This window comes from Chrysemys picta, chromosome 2, assembly GCF_011386835.1.
Source record: "Chrysemys picta bellii isolate R12L10 chromosome 2, ASM1138683v2, whole genome shotgun sequence".
Taxonomy (NCBI): Eukaryota; Metazoa; Chordata; order Testudines; family Emydidae; genus Chrysemys; species Chrysemys picta.
The window spans coordinates 41735860-41753470 of record NC_088792.1 but is presented as its reverse complement, the minus strand read 5'-3'; the positions used below and the strand labels follow the sequence as shown (position 1 = coordinate 41753470).

General features: G+C 38.3%; 1 protein-coding gene across 1 annotated transcript in view; it reads left to right on the top strand.

The window, feature by feature from the left end:
* LOC101947805 (macrophage mannose receptor 1) overlaps positions 1-16211 on the top strand; it is an 83517-nt gene extending 67306 nt beyond the window's left edge. Inside the window, exons 26-30 of the mRNA XM_005308129.4 lie at positions 4277-4426; positions 8651-8767; positions 11685-11852; positions 14115-14156; positions 14801-16211. Of these exons, the coding sequence (XP_005308186.2) occupies positions 4277-4426; positions 8651-8767; positions 11685-11852; positions 14115-14156; positions 14801-15051 (728 nt within the window). The 3' untranslated portion in view covers positions 15052-16211. The remainder of the gene's footprint in view (positions 1-4276; positions 4427-8650; positions 8768-11684; positions 11853-14114; positions 14157-14800) is intronic.
* Positions 16212-17611: the final 1400 nt, after the last annotated feature.

Sequence of the window (17611 nt, the reverse complement as noted above, 5' to 3'; positions counted from 1 at the left end):
CCAGTGGTTATTCCTATTTGCTTAGCTACTCAAAAAAGCTCACTGAGAACAATCATAGCTCATAAATCCAAACCCATCAACCCAGTTCATTAATGTAAAAACAAAGTAATTAGTAAAGCAGTACATTATTCCGTGTCGTGCTGTGCGCATAGGGAATGCCTTGTAAAACAGAGAAAACTATTGTTAAGTAATTCCTTTCAAATAGTGAATGTCAAGGTGCTGACCACCACAGTAAATTGTATGCTGCTTGAGTTAGAGACCATGTCGTCTTGGTTTTACAGCACACAGAGGGTATTTTGAATGTTTAACAGACAGTAGCATAGAACGATAGAAGAAAGCATTGCAGAGGCAGCACAGAGACAGCTTGAAATACTAGTAGTGGCGGAAGCAATACAGAAACTGAAAGAAGTTTGAACACAAAAACACAGCTCCAAAAACACAGGACTTTCTACCTCTTGAGTTACACAAGTATCTTCATTAGCTGTCAACTGTATTAGCAGGTGTTAGACTAGCCACCGACTAGAAAATGAGACAAACATTTGAATGTCATATATATCCAACAGAGGGCAGTGGTGTACACAAACTATGTGTAAAAATTAGGGCTGTTGATTAATCACAGTTAACTTACACAATTACCTCAAAATTAATTGTGATTAAAAAATTAATTGCGATTAATCGCAGATTTAATCACACTGTTAAACAATAGAATACCAATTGAAATTTATTAAATATTTTGGATGTTTTTCTACATTTTCATATACATTGTATTCTGTGTTGTAATTGAAATCAAAGTGTACTTATTTTTTATTACAAATATTTGCACTGTAAAAATGATAAATGAAATAGTATATTTCAGTTCACCTCGTACAAGTACTGTAGTGCAATCTCTTTGTCATGAAAGTGCAACTTACAAATTATAGATTTTTTTTTGTACGTAAGTGCACTCAAAAACAAAACAATGTAAAACTTCAGAGCCTACAAGTCCACTCAGTCCTACTTCTTGTTCAGCCAATCGCAAAGACAAACAAGTTTGTTTACATTTACGGGAGATAATCCTGCCCTCTTCTTATTTACAATGTCACCAGAAAGTGAGAACAGGCATTTGTATGGCACTTTTGTAGCCAGCATTGCAAGGTATTTACGTGCCAGATATGCTAAACATTCGGGTGCCCCTTCATGCTTTGGCCACCATTCCAGAGGACATGCTTCCATGCTGATGACGCTCATTAAAAAAATAATGCATTAATTAGATTTGTGACTGAACTTCTTGGGGGCGGGAAGGAATTGTATGTCCCCTGCTCTGTTTTACCCACACTGGCATATATTCCATGTTATAGCAGTCTTGGATGATGACCCAGCACATGTTGTTCATTTTAAGAACACTTTCGCTGCAGATTTCACAAAACGCAAAGAAGGTACCAATGTGAGATTTCTAAGGATAGCTACAGCAGAGGTTCTCAACCTTTTTCTTTCTGAGGCCCCCCCAACATGTTCTAAAAACTCCATGGCCCACCTGTGCCACAATAACTCATTTTCTGCATATAAAAGCCAGGGCCGGCATTAGGGGGTAGCAAGCAGTGCAATTGCCTGGGGCCCCATGCCTCAGCGGCCCCCACAAAGCTACATTGCTCAGGCTTCAGCTTCAGCCCCAGGTGGCAGGGCTCAGGAACCTGGGCATTAGCTCCATGTCGTGGGGCTTTGGCTTTCTGTCTTGGGCCCCAGCAAGTCTAATGCTGGCCCTGCTTGGAGGCCCCCCTGAAACCTGCTTGAGGCCCCATAGTGGGCCTCGGACCCCCTGATTGAGAACCGCTGAGCTACAGCACTCGACCCAAGGTTTAAGAATCTGAAATGCCTTCCAAAATCTCAGAGGGACGGGATATGGAGAATGCAACATTCCGATGCGGAAACTACAGAACCTGAACCACCAAAAAAGAAAATCAACCTTCTGACGGTGGCATCTGGCTCATATAATGAAAATGAACATGCATCGGTCCACCTGCTTTGGATTGTTATCAAGCAGAACCTGTCATCAGCATGGATGCATGTCCCCTGGAATAGTGGTTGAAGCATGAATGGACATGTGAATCTTTAGCGCACCTGACACATAAATATCTGGTGATGCTGGCTACAACAGTGCCATGAGAACACCTGTTCTCACTTTCAGGTGACATTGTAAACAAGAAGCGGGCAGCATTATCTCCTGCAAATGTAAACAAACTTGTTTGTTTGAGTAATTGGCTGAACAAGAAGTAGGACTGCAAATGTAAACAAACTTGTTTGTTTGAGTAATTGGCTGAACAAGAAGTGGACTTGCAAGGTCTAAATGTTACATTGTTTTATTTTTGAATGCAGTTTTTTTGTCCATAATTCTACATTTGCAAGTTCAACTTTCATGATAAAGAGATTGCACCACAGTACTTGTATGAGGTGAATTGAAAAATACTATTTCTTTTGTGTTTTTCACAGTGGAAATACTTGTAATCAAAAATAAATGTAAAGTGAGCACTGTACACTTTGTAATCTGTGTTCTCATTGAAATCAATTTATTTGAAAATATAGAAAACATCCAAAAATATTTAAATAAATGGTATTCTATTATTAACAGTGTGATTAATAGCAATTATTTTTTTAAGCGCTTGACAGCCCTAGTGAAAATAGAACTCTAGTTAAGAGAATTATTCACATGATGTACAGAACACTAGATAAAAGCAAGAAAAAAAAGTTTGATAGTTAAGGAAGGCACAAAAGTTGAATGTTAAGTCTCTTCCAGTGTGTACTTGAAGGAAGGAGCTTTGGTTCATTACTGAAAGTCTGTTTAGTATAAAACACACAGTAAAATCATCTGCTGGAGTCTGTGACTTATTAATTTTTGAGTTATCCAAAGAAAAAAAACTGTTTTTCCTGTAAAATAATCTTCTGTTTCTTCAGATCTGGTGGGCAAAAGAATGTAGGCATTTAATATTGAAGCCATTTGACTTATTTTCAGTGTTATAGAGTAGTGCATTTTAAATATGGAATAATTGATACCTAAGTAAACACACTTTCCACATGTTGAAGATCATCTTTCTTTGGCTAGATTAAGAAGAACAACCAGTGTATTTTTAAATAGTTACATTTTAATTGTGCAGTGTTGCTGTAGCCATGTCGGTCCCAGGATATTAGAGAGACAAGGTGGCTGAGGTAGTATTTTATTGGACCAACAACTTCTGTTGGTTTCAAAAGCTTGTTTCTCTCACCAACAGAAGTTGGTCCAATAAAAGCTTTTACCTCACCCCACCTGGTCTCTCTAATGTTTTAGTTAGTTATTCTTTAATGGAAGTGACGGGCTTACCCCATCTGCAATACATCCCCATTAAAGGTGAACATAAACATTTTATTTAAAAAGATGTTAAAATCTATTCACAATCCTGTTCATCATCGCAGTGCAAAATCATTATATTTTTAAACAAAATATTTGAAAATCCATTTCCATTTTACTTACCTGCCAAACCTTGAAGGATTTTGTGTTTTCATCTTCATAAATTACTAGTATTGCAACTGCCTAAAAAGATTATTTTCTCTCATGGCTCGATGATGATTGAAATGATAATAGCTATTGCCAGGGAAAACAGGAAAATCCTGAATTCAGGTCTTAGTAGATAAGTAAAATAAGAACAGATTTTCTTGACCCAGAATACTGGGTTTTAAAACATAAATGCATTCCTGATATTTAGGCTACACAATATATATTCTCCTACTTGTGTGAGATTTTAAACATTTTCTATTTACTGCAATTTTTAAGTTAATAATTTTGGCCCTATTCTGTGCTGTCTTCATCTGCCCCTTAAACTCAGCCATTGATGTCAACTGAGCTGCTCTCTTGTTTCAAGAGTTGTATTGGTTTATGGCCTGATTTTACCAAATTTAGGCCCTAATTCAGCAAAGCCCTTAACATGGGACTTAAGTATCTTCTTAAGCCAGTTTAGGTGTTTGCTCAATAGGGATGGACATATGAATGTGCTTAAAGATAAGCATGTGCTTAAGGGCTTTGCTGAATTAGGTGCTTAGAGCATAAAATGCAGCTGTAACACTAATCATTCACCAGTCTGAGATTTTCCCACTATGATATAATAACAAGGAATACAGATTTTCAAAGATTATTTTATGATTAAACAGCTGTTATGAGAGTTTCCTGGTGTCAGATGAGTATGTGCTAGTCATGGTAAAAGTGTGTGAGAGAAACCTGTTCATTAAAATGTTTTATTAATTACAGTTTATGTTTTATTAATTTAAACAGTTAAAGCCCCCACGGATCCTCCCCAGCTCCCCGGAAAGTGCCCTGAGTCAGAACACAGATCATGGATCCCTTTCCGTGGTCACTGCTACTTCATTGAGTCTTCATCTACGAGAAACTGGGCCCAGGCCTCCTTAGAATGTCTTCGATTAGGTAAGTGTCCTTTCAAACTAGAGGTAAGATGCACACAAATCTATTATTTTTTTTATACATCACTATGAATGTATCAGTGGCTATGAAAGTGCTACGTATTATCATAATTTAAAGACAAATTCCTTGTCTGCATTAATAATAAAATCTCTGGGTTTTTTTTCAAATCTCATTTTACATCATTTATACTGTGGGCCTGATTTGCCGCTAAAATACGTATGTGCCATTGAATGAATAGAATTACAGAAGCCTGTCTGGGATAATACGCTGGTAAATTGGGACCATTGCTTACTTGTCTGGGGACGTGAATCTTTATGTACAGTCAGTTTCAGTGTCTGATTCTCATGTACTAGTTAAAACAGCTGTTGTATTTGAATTTCTAAAATTACAAAGGAACGGTACGTTCATTCTTTGTTTTTGTTTTGTGTTTTTTTAATCATAGCATCCTGTTTATATCATGATTTGTACAATTTTTTTATTAAAACAAGTTTTTGCCAAAAACTACTTCCTAGTGTCCCTTCGAAAACAGAAATACCCCTCAAATGCACAACTCTGGTTGTAGCATATTTTTATGGTTACGACAGGTGTCACCAGGTGGCCTACATACACACACAGTCTTCCAAGTTCTTTTTCTTAACATGAGAGAAAATGTTAAATCTTGGGACAATATACTATATGTTGTTAGTTTGGTTATGCACGTTTTTGTCTAGAAGGAGCTGTGCAGACAGCAGGAGAATTTGTTCTCTGCCTTGGTCTCTGACTGGAGTCAGTTCTTGAGGCAGAGTTGCTACTTGGGAACCAGGCACTAGTGTTGGGCTGAGATTCCTGAAAAAAGGGATTTCCTGCCTGCTGTTTGTCCACCTATGTTCAAGGACTGGTCTATGTATAGATTAAACAATTACAGTAGAATATACCCGGACTCCACATCACTGATTTTTCCCCCCCTCTTCTGAGAAGCCAATCTGCAAAGGCTACAGACACTTGCTGCTGATTGGTAGAGTGCTGTCAAAAGTACAAAAATGTCTAGCCTCAAAATGATATGATTTAATCATTTGTGTGATACCTAAACTTTTCAAAGTCCATTTCCTCTTCTGCATTTGTGAAAGTGTTTCCTGAGTCTGCCTATAATAATGACTGCAGTATAGAAGACTAAAGATTCATGTGTTTTTATATTTGGGATACAAAATTCACACTGTCACTCCTCACCCTCTGGGCTTCCTATATTTATAATCACTCACCGCCCAATTGGTATCCTGTTAATTCCCCACCTATAGTGGGATTTGGCCTCAATTATAATTGCACCTATGTGAGGGCAGAATTGGGCCCTAAATCAATAGTAGTACAAAGTGCTTTTATTTTCTATGATTATATATTAGTTCACCTTATTTCTACAATTATATATTACCTGGATAAACCTCTCCAAGACAGCAGAATCAAAAATAGTTAATTGAGGCACCATCACATCATATCACATACTATCCACAGCCATTGCCACACAGCTGATTTTGGGTCCCAGCCACAAACTAAAAGAGAATTGGCTGCACTTTATCAACATTTAAAACATTCCAGTCCTTACATCATTATGCTGCTGATTATCTTTCCTGGAATACTATTGAACACAGTGTAGGAATTCCTTGGCTCTATCAGTACAACATGGAGAGTTAATAGCTGTAGTGTAATGACTGGAATTACAGGTAGATAATTAGCAGGATGCTAATTGGTTAGTGAGTGGCCAAGAATGTGGAGCACAGAGGGGGTATGGAGGAACAATGCAAATGCTGTATCCCCAAATATAAAGATATATGAATTGCTGATAATAGCCCACCTTAATTGATTAGTCTCATTATAGTTGATATGGCAACACCCATTTTTCATGTTCTCTCTGTGTGTGTGTGTGTGTGTGTGTGTGTGTGTGTGTGTATCTTCCTACTGTATTTTCCACTGCATGCATCCGATGAAGTGGGTTTTAGCCCATGAAAGCTTATGCCCAAATAAATTTGTTAGTCTCTAATGTGCCACAAGTACTCCTCGTTCTTTTAACAAAGGCTGTGACTCAGATGAGTTATATAGAAGTTCAGAAAAAACTTAATAAAATTATAAATGTGCTAGTTGTATCATATACAGGATGAAGTGTATATTGTTTTGAGGCTACAGAATTGATACACATATTCTAATATTTGACTGCAAAACTGATAAACTTTGTAAATCTTGTGGGCAAAATTCATCCAAACACTGTCACAAAATTCATCCAAGCAATGTCAGTCTCACAACCTGCTGCAAACTTTACTGGGAATTTCTAGTCAAATCATCTTTGTGAATTTACAGCACAAGTTTTTCCAGATACTAGAAAATGGTGCAGGTTTTTAATCTATTTTAAAACCATGTATCTAACACCAGAAAGCACCTGAATCCCACAAAAGAAACACTAAGAATTACTGAGCAGCTGTTCTATTGCCAGCTGCTATGAGTTTGAGAAATATGTATGTAGCAGTGCATGTATTCCAAAATCTTCAGATTTTGGCAATCTTAATCCTGCTATTATTGGCTTTCCACACTTTTGTGTCTGTGCTGCAGTGCTTTTCCTTTACTGTCCCTAATTGCCAGTGCAAGGCCAAAGGAATATTCATTGTAAACCCACGCCACAGATGATTCATGTGCTCTTACAAATTTCACATAATCTGTAGAAACAACCAGGAACTTTTTAAAAATAAATATTTTATACTTTCACAGGTATAATGAGATTGAGAGCGAGGAATACTGCACATAATTATACAGGAAATGATGTGGGAGTAAGATTTGTTCATAAAACCACTAAAATATCTGTATGTACCAACCACCATAATATGCACAAGTAGTATCTACCAGCCAAGTTCTTGCAAATGCCTCGTGAGATCGGAAAAAAACCTTGTGAGAATTCTTGCTAAGCAGCCAAAATCTTACAAATATTTTTCCAGGAAACCTTTCACTTCAGCTCCCCCTCACACCCATCAACCTACCAAGGGGTAGGTGTCTAGTATAGATGCAAAAAATCAACTGCCGATCGCTCTAGCGTCGGCTCCGGTACTCCACCTCAACGAGAAGCACAAGGGCAATCGATGGGAGAGTGTCTCCCCTCGACACACTGCAGTGAAGACATAATCAATCTCTCCTCCCTCACCCCCCGCCCCGTAGTGTAGACCAGCCCTTGGACTCATAGACTTTAAGGTCAGAAGGGACCATCATGATCATCTAGTCTGACCTCCTGTACATTGTAGGCCACAGAACTTCACCAACTCCCTCCTGTAATAGACCCCTAACCTCTGACTGAGTTACTGAAGTCCTCAAATCATGGTTTAAAGACTTCAAGTTACAGAGAATTCACCATTTACACTAGTTTAAACCTGTAAGTGACCCGTGACCCCTGCCCTATGCTGCAGAGGAAGGCGAAAATCCTTCAGGGTGTCTGCCAATCTGACCCGGGTGAAAATTCCTTCCCAACCCCAAATACGGCGATCAGTTAGACCCTGTTTATGTGGGCAAGACCCACCAGGCAGATACCTGCAAAATAATTCTTTATAGTAACTCAGAGCCCTCCCTATCTAGTGTCCAGGCCGTTGGAGATTTTTGCAATTGGCAGTCGTCTAACACCGGGTATCTTTGAGGGAGGGGAAAAAGGAACAGCTTTTCCAACTTTGGACCACAAGAAGGCCTGGGGACCAGGCAGCAGAGTGATAGGCCCCTGACTGGCCCAGTGGTAACATTTCTTGTGATGGATGCTCCTCTCCCCTTTTCTATTTACCCCACAACAATACAGGGCTTTCATAAATTTGTAGATTTTAGGTGAAATTACCTTTCTAGTCATGATGTATCTGATGATAATGAACAACAGTGAAGAAATTAAGCCGAATTATTAGCAAAATTTATAGTATCAAAAATTAAATTGGCAAACATCTTATAAAGTAGAACAGTGCATACATACCAGTATGATGAAAGTAACCAGTGTAGGTCCTGGGGTGGGAAGGGAACATTTACACTGAAAAGAAAAATTAAAGGACCATATCCTGCAATGATTCCCATTGTTTTCACTGGGAGTTGGGCACAAAAATCAATGGCAAAATATGGGCCCACATGATTATTGATTTAAAACTGTCATAACACTTGAAAAGACAAGAAAAGGCTCTCTCAACGGGGGGAATATATTCCATTGTAAACTCATCTCCAAAATGATTGTTTCCTGATGCTCTGTAGGTGCCTTTTTGGTTTCAGTAGAAGATTCGGCTGAAGCCAACTTTCTGGCGCACAACCTAGAGCCACTTGAAGAAAAATCATCGACTTTTTGGACAGGAATGTACAGAAATGTGGACGGTAAATTTTTTCTTGTAATACTTATTCCCAGATGAATATTTGTCATAAAGATACTGAGTGTCAAATATTTCACATTGCACGTTGGTGTAAGACATAAAGAGATAAAGCAGGAAAGGAGACATTTATATATTTTACCTACTATTGTAGGAATGAAGGTCATAGGTATGACCAGTCAGTTGATTGTAATAAAGTGGATTGGAGGGCAAAGTTACTGTAACTGGTAAGATATAAATGAAAAAATAAGTAGAAAGAGTCCTTTCTCGAACAAAGGGTGGGGTGGGGTGAGGTGGAGAGGCTCTGGACAGAACCAGGAACTGAGAGAGTGAACATAGGGCTCTTTGGACTATGAGAGTTAAGCAGTGGTGCAAGTAGGTTGCCTTAGTTGTTCATCAACTAATATAAAAAGAATCCATTAAATGAATGTATGGCTAAACGTTGGCCTCTAACTTTATCTTTAAATTAAAAAGTAGCTCAATCTAGTACCCGCCCAGAGTCAAAACTCCAGTTTAACTATGACAGTCGAAGACCAGAAGCAGATCCATCACGACGGCTCCTACCCTTTTCACTTCAGAAAGTCTAAAACATGATTCTTGTGGCCAAGTGGGGTGAGGATGCATCTGGTTCAAGCAGCTCGTGATTCTCGGAGCACAAATGCAGCATCTTGGGGCCAGAGTTTCTGAATCGGAAGAGCATTAAGAGATTAAATTATTTATAGAGATAACAGGCTTACCTACAACTGGCTGTCTTGATCTTCCAGTTGATGGAGCCAGTCTCATGGTAGGAGGAAACCAACATCACTGGAACAACAAACTCTTTTGCTTGTGACCTATTTTCCAAAGGAGGTAGAGGAGGCCTATCATTCCTTAGATGCTAAAGAGATTACCCCTGGAAGGCAGAAGGGGTTACGATAGTTAGACCTGGCTGCAGTGACTGAATCTTCTCTCATGAGAAGCATTGATACTCTAGCTGAGTGTGTGAGGATTGTCTAAGTATTTGCCTAACAGACTCAAAGATGGCGAATTTCATGAGGCATCTAGACAGACCCTCTTCTGAGTGCTGCATGGGACCCCAAAGTCATGGTACACATTGGTACCAGTGATCAAGAGCAGTGGATAATACAAATCCTGGAAGCTAAATTTAGATGACTAGGAAAGAGGCCTAAGTCGAGGACCTTTGAGGGGCTTTCTCTGAAATACTTGCAGTTCCATGAGCAGGGCCAGCTGGATAGGAGAAATGTCAGAGTCTCACTGTGCAGGTGAGAAGATGGTGTAACCAGGAGATGTTTAAATGTATTAGACACTGGAGAACACTCTGAGGAAGAGAGAGCCTATATAGAATGGATAGGCTCCACCTGACACAAAGGAGAACACTGGACTGCTGGCACAGAAAACTGATGAATTTTTGTGGGGATTATTTTAAGAGGGAAGTAGGGGGCATCTGAAATCTGAAGAGCACTCAACTCAGACAAAGATATTTTCTAGGGATGTCTGTAACTGAAAAGCATTTCTTTATCCAGCACAGGATAGGGCAAGAAATACAGCCTAATTGGTGGAGGGAAAGAATGAGCTCATACAGATAAATTCCAGAAAAGTAACAGGCATACTAAGGAGCTAAGGGAAAAAACGGATACCCCGAGAAAAATAAAAAATACTAATGTAAGAGGTATAAATGCAAAAATAGAAGATCAACATAGAGTTCTTGGCAATGGAAGACCTATAACTAGACCTGGGTAAGAGCCAGATTTTCCATTGTGCGGGAAATTTGGCAATTTTTTCTTTTCCTAAACTGAATGAAAACAAAAAAAGTAGAAATTTCCTGTAAAACAAAATCCCCCCTCTCCAATGTTTGAGGTTGATCAATACATTTTGTTCTGGTTTTGACCTTTCTTAACTTTAATATATAAACATTAATTTCATTTTGAAAAGCCAGTATAAGGCGGGAGAGCAGAGTGTAATAAAAAGGAATAATAGGTTGTAAACTGGTCAGTCATGAAAAGAAAAGGTTTAGAGAAGTAATTGCCTGACATCTTAAGTGATTGCTTGCTTCTTAAAGCACTTCATTCTAGAGCACAAAGAAGGAGGCTATTCTTGCTTTAGTCTTAAGAAACACACAGGAGCTGATTCAAGAACTAACTATTGTTGTTCCACTAAACAGTGACTATAATTAAATTTATCATATTCAGGGAAATAAATGTACCAAAATCTAGCACAGTGACGCCAAGCGGGAGATTTCAAAGAAATGAGGAAGCTGGTTATAAAACCTTAAATTCAACAGTAAGGAAATCTGTAGACTCAGCATGGAAGTTGTTTAAACATTATTTAAGGACAAGGAAAGAGGCATGTCTGTAACAAAAAGGAAACAGCAAGGCGAACAAACAAAAAGTCCCAGTATGGCTAAATAACAAAGTTTAAGAGGTTTATTCAAGTAAACAGATAATCTGTCAGAAAATGGAAATCCAGCCCTTCTGAAGCCAATAGGAGGAAACATAAACTATGGCAAGTAAAATGAAAAATGGAAATTAGAAAGGTTATGTGGGATTTTGATGAGTAAATAGTCATAAAAATAAATAACTTGTAAATCACAGAAGATAAGGACATTTCAGAGAAGCTAAATGATTTATTTCCATCAGTGATCACCACTGGAAGAATAACCAAACAAAATAATAAAACAGAGGTTGTTGTGAGGGATACCTTCCCTGAGCCTGCTTTTCTCAGGTAATCTATGAAATTCGTGACAGGTTGAGGCTTTGAGACCTTCACACCTCTCTAATACACATACCTCTTTTTGGGGGGGCATTTTTCAAAAACTATAGAAATGTGAAATTCTCTGAAGTGCCCTTGAATTTTTTATTCTTGTTATCAAAAAGTGAATGACCATTAAGCTGTTTAATATTCAGTGTATTTCTAATTAACACTAGGACAGTGGTTGTGGCTAGACAGCACTGCAGTGGATTTTGTCAATTGGAATGTTGGAGAACCCTCAAGTCAACAAAATGAGCACTGTGTTGAAATGTATGCAAGCTCTGGGTACTGGAATAATATTTATTGCTCTTCCTACAAAGGATATGTTTGTAAAAAACCAAAAAGTAAGCGATGAGTTTAATGTATTGTGTTTATGGATTTGTTTCATTTGTAATGTTTATAGTATGCATACTCTTAATAGATATGTGCTGCGTAGAGTACATTTGTGATAGATAGCCTTTGTGTGTTTATACACAATACAGAATACACACATACATAGTATGAAAGAAAGGGTCACGCTGTCAAAAAGTAGGTGCATTCAAAAAATGGATGGCCAACTTCTGTTTCCAAAAATGCATGCATGCAAATAAGGAAATTTGTACTTACACTTGCAAAATTGCCCATATAGTTACAATAATTATGTGTGCAATTGCATGGGCGCTGTTAGGATTGCATTTTTTGCACACAGAATTTGATCCATTCCTGAAAATTTTGTCCTCAAGAAAAAATACTTATATCTTAACCTAAAGCTAATTTTTGTGTTTTTTTTTTCTCTCTCTCTCATACACACACGCATGCACGCACTCGGCACTCTTTCTTATATGAAATGAATATTCATTAACTTCACTTCTTTGTATTGCAAGAATATTCTTTCCTGAAACATGTTAGGGGAAGATGAGTAAACCAGAAAAGGAAAAATTGATCAGGGAAAAGCAAATAGCATTGGTCTAAGTGTACAAAATTTAGAAAGTACTTGAAATAATGGGATGTGCAAACTCAGGAACAAATCAGAAGCAAACCTGTCCTGTGGACTCATGTTCATATACTCCAGTATCCGGTGTCACTGGTAGTGCTTAGAAAGATTTGTGCTTTACCATTTCCACCTCTTGGGTGTCAATATTTATTTTCTTCATCCTACTTTGTGAAGATGGTATCCATTGCTCTAATTAAGGATGGCTGCACAAATTAAAGTAACAGGAGCATTACCTGGAAAATTTGCCCATTATTTAAACGGAACCTTTTTTTTGAAAAGTCAGACTCTTGAATTAACTTATTTTGTATCATTTCGATACATCTCCACAGCACCTGGTTTTTGTCATGAATCAGAAATACCATGAACAATTGCTGTACTTCTGATGCAGGTCAACCAGGAAGCAATGGACATTTTATAAGAGTGCCTATTTTTGCAACATTTCCGGTTCAATTCAATTTTTCAACCAGACAAGTTCAACTGAATCATTTGAGGTTTGCTGTGACCAATCCTACCTCCCAAAAGTGCAAAAGGAGCCAAGTATGTGGAGGGAGCATTTCTCCCACACTGCATTGTAATGGCAAGTTTCTTGTAAACATGCTCTGTTCTAACTGTTGCAAAATGCATTCAGTTTTTGAAATGTGCCTAGTTCCTCTATATGAAATGAGGGAAATCCCATTACCCTTTTTTATATAGCTGCTCCTGAGTACACAATCATCTGACTTTCTCCTGACTGCTGATGAAAGATGTTTTTTATATTATATAAACAGCCTTGCAAAATTGTCACAAAAATGTAACCGACCATCCACAAAATCTATTCACCTGTACTTCAGCATGATGATTAACAATAGAAAAACAAATGAGATTGTATTTACCTATCAAAAATAAATAATAGCCCCAGGTGAGTGAATAAGTGGAATTTTGCAAGGCTGTGATAATTCCTCATTTTACAGTTCAGAGAATTAATGTCAGCATGTTAAATTTAAACCTGCTTTTTCTTAGAGGCTGTAAAACATAGATCTATAACTGCAGTCTTTCTTTAACTGAATATTTTCCATTGCCCATGTTTACATAATTTCTACCCAAATTACTGAGAACTCTGGAAATATTTCCATTCTGTGTATGCAGTTGAACTTCATTTGATAAATAAGCAAAAAATATTGGGGTGTTACAACTAATACAAAGATGTCACATAGGACCCAATCCTATGCAAACATTTACTGCCAGGCCTAGTCCTTACTGTGACTTCTTTAGAATAGTAATTGCTGTGCCCGGTTATAATCATACGCAGGATTAGGCTCGTAGGCCACATTCCTACAAGCTGCTCTGTGAAGTGAACTGCTGCATATGCAGCACTCCATGGACTTCAGTGTAGCTCTGCACTGGTGCAGGGGTCTGTCACTATGGAGCTCACAGCAGAATCATTTCAGGTTCATTGCATATTTTGTAACTATATTAGATTCATTTATCATATGTTGCTACTGGTAAAAATATTGTATTTATTCAATACCAGAAAGTCCCTTGCCCTGTTCAGTCATTTTTACAGTATATACTAGTATGTGTTAATGTACAATTTTCAGTGTATAAATGAAGACTTTTAAAGTTGCTGAGTAACTGTTTTTCTTCTGTTTTAAAGCTGTTGAAGTGCAATCAACTGAGAAGCCCCCAGACAAGAAAGGTAGGATTACTTTCTTTCAAATAAATAAAGAAAAAGCCCAAATAAAAGCATTAGTATATATTATACCAGATTGTCATATTTTATATTATAATATCACATCATATCTTTTTAGATGCTTAATGGCCATCAAATGCATTTCCTCGATAATAAAACATCCATAATACCCCATTTATGTCCAAATGCAGAACTTTTCCCTAAAATTGGACATAATGTTGTGTTAAGCTTTATAAATTGTGCTGTTTCATATGCTTTCTGATTTTGCCTTCTGCATTGTCAGCAGGGCTGGCTCCAGGGTTTTGGTCGCCCCAAGCAGCCAAAAAAAAACAACAAAAAACCTGCGATCACAATATGCAGCAGCAATTCGGCGGAAGGTCCTTCGCTCCGAGTGGGAGTGAGGGACTGTCCGCCGAATTGCCGCCGAATAGCTGGACCTGCCGTCCCTCTCCGGAGTGGCCGCCCCAAACACCTGCTTGCCAAGCTGGTGCCTGGACCCGGCCCTGATTGTCAGTCACTAATTATTTGGAGATGATAAAGCATTCATGCATAAAAATAAACTACAGTACTATTTCTAAGTACAGGATTGCATTCTATAATCAGATGCCAAGTGCGTGGTTTCTAGTAATTTGCTTTGCATTCATTTACAGCAGTGAAAAAGGAGGAGAAGATTCCTGAACCTAGTCACAACAAAACTGGGATTGTAATTATTGTGGTGATCCTTATCCTAGCAGGAGTTGGCCTTGCAGGCTATTTCTTCTACAGGAAAAGAAAGAATCACATGGCAACAAATGACAGCTTTGAAAACAACCTGTATTTTAATACTGATGCAGTTCCTGGAACTAGTGACACAAAGGATCTTGTGGACAACATTGAGCAAAATGAACATGCTATTCTCTAGTGCGATAAATTAAAGATGGGCCTTGTTTTAATAAAATTATGCAACTGGGTTACCTGAAGGTTTAAGACAAAGCTATTTTCTCCTGTGCAAATCCTGTAGCAGTCACTTTTTCGGCATCTGCATATTTTTTTATATATACTAGCAGCAGCAATTACTTCATTTCCTAATCATTCTATAGTTGTATACAATTCCAGAACTACTTTAACAGGAGCATTTCTTATGAAAAATATAGTGCTGACTAATTATGAAATGGAGCAAATGGATACACTTAAAAGAACGAAAATGAAACACAAGCCAATGTGAATAAGCCTTCAAAGCACTTGTTTCTTCATAATGCCTGCATCACTCCCATGAGTGTTGGGCTTCACATCAGTGCAGTCTCTCCAAACTGCTCAGCAAGCATTTGTCTCATTCTGTTAATCATGCACGTATTCCTGGAAACCTCACTACAAGGGTTTGGCATTGGGTAGCTGATGACACTGTATTTGAATACATCCCATTTTAAAAAATGCTCTATGTGGCATAATTTCAGTTCCTGTAATCTCAGACAGCATACAGAGCCAAATATGCAGTTCCCCTCCATCTCACACCCACTCAGGGGCTACCCATAATCAGGGTGCAGGCCTCTGGAGCCCAAGCAATGTGGCTGGCAGACACTACCAGCACCTCTTACTGGCCACAGAAGGAGTCTGTCTGGGTAGCATGATGATGAGACTGTGGCAACACCTTCCTGCATACCAGTATAGGTGTTGGTTGGAGGATACAGACTATGCATATTCTAAAGATGCAGTAGCAATGGACAACTCTCAGGACGCTCCTCATGAAACACTGCCACTTAGATACTCTTTCTCCATAATACAGTTTAGCCTTGTAAGAGAGATCTCAGCCCTACAATGCGATAACTTTGCTAATGCACCTGTCTTCCCTATTGCTCTAGCAGATCAGCTGTTTCTTTCTATAATGTTTAAAGAGTGAAATATTTCAGGAACTTTAGCTTCCCAAATGATCATTTTATAATCTGATTTTTGTATATCTTGTAAACTGTAAATCATGTGTGCAGTAATTTTTTTCCTCACACAGATATGAATGTGTGAAAGGAAAATTTCCTTCGTTTATGCATTCAACTTTAGTTCTGTGAAATAAACAGTAACAGACTGTGACTTTTTAATAGTTTTGCATTTTTAGAGTACGTAACTCACTATTCACATTGAAACCAGTAGGAAAAATAAAGAGTTATTCATTAACTAATACTGACCTGGAGCAATACCAGCTTGTGTTGTGATCAAGTAATATTAGCGGGCAAGGCAACAGTAAATAAGGGGCAACATCCAGTTGAATGAATGTTGAAATGAAATTGAATATGCCAACAATTTTTGTTTAGCTTGCGTGCATATTTCATTGTGGCTTACCGGATGGCTCCCTGAAACCTTAGATGTTGTGTCCAGTCCTCAAATTATCATATTGCTATCAATCTTATTTCTTATTTCCCTTTCCATAGTACTTCTCTCTTTCAGAACAAGAGAGCTCTTAGAAGTTGCAGAAAGGCCCTTCTCCAAGCAGTGTGAGGAGTACTACAGGGAAGGAGACCTAAAGAGAGAAACCTGCATGCTAAGAAGTTATTTTGGAATGAGAGTTTTACTAGAGGAACATAGGCCTCTCCTGCTAGATCCTGATTCAAAGCCACCTGATGTCAATGAGGGTCTTTTTCACTGACTTCAATGAACTTTGGATCAGAGTCATGGAGAGAAAGTCTACCATGGAAAAGGTGGCACCAGCCAGAAGAGATTTGAAAGGGATAATTGGAGCAGGAAAAGAAACAAGGCCATATTTATTTTTATTGTAGTAACATCCAGAGGCCCCAGTCAAAATCTGGGCCTCATTGTGCTAGCTGCTGTACGACGACAAAGGTAGACAAGGTCTCTGTCTGATTTGAACCAAGCCACAAAAATGAAAGTGACAATAAGAGGGAAGGAAGGAGAGAAGAAAAGGAGGGAACTAGCTTCTGAGTGCTCTGAACGTCATCCCCACATAGAGTGAATTAGAAGAGACATGGAGCTGACAAAAGGAGGGATAAATTTAGCGAGTTTTGTATCCAGAAGCAGTGGTTACATTCTCCTAACCACCAGTGAAATTCACCCAATGCAGAGGGCCTGCAGAAGGTCTATGAGCATTTGTGTCCCATCTGAGCCCTCAAGATAGTGCTTTTATCTGAAGTGCAGATGAAAAAGGCATGTCTGGCTATAGTTACTACCTGAGTATTCAGTATCAAGTTTGGATCTAACAATACTGAATGTATCATGCCACTATATAAATCAATGGTATGATGTTCATCTAGAATATTGTATTCTGTTCTGGTCACCTTATCACTAAAAAGATATAGCAAAAATAGAGGAGGTTCAGTGAAAAAATAATGTAAATCTCTCTCCATTTGAAGACAGATTGAAAACTCTGGATTGTTCTCCTTAGAGAGAGGATGAATGAGAGAGGTCATGGTAAAGATGCACAAGATAACAAACTTTGAATAGAAGGTATATCAGGATCTTCTGTTTGCACTACCACA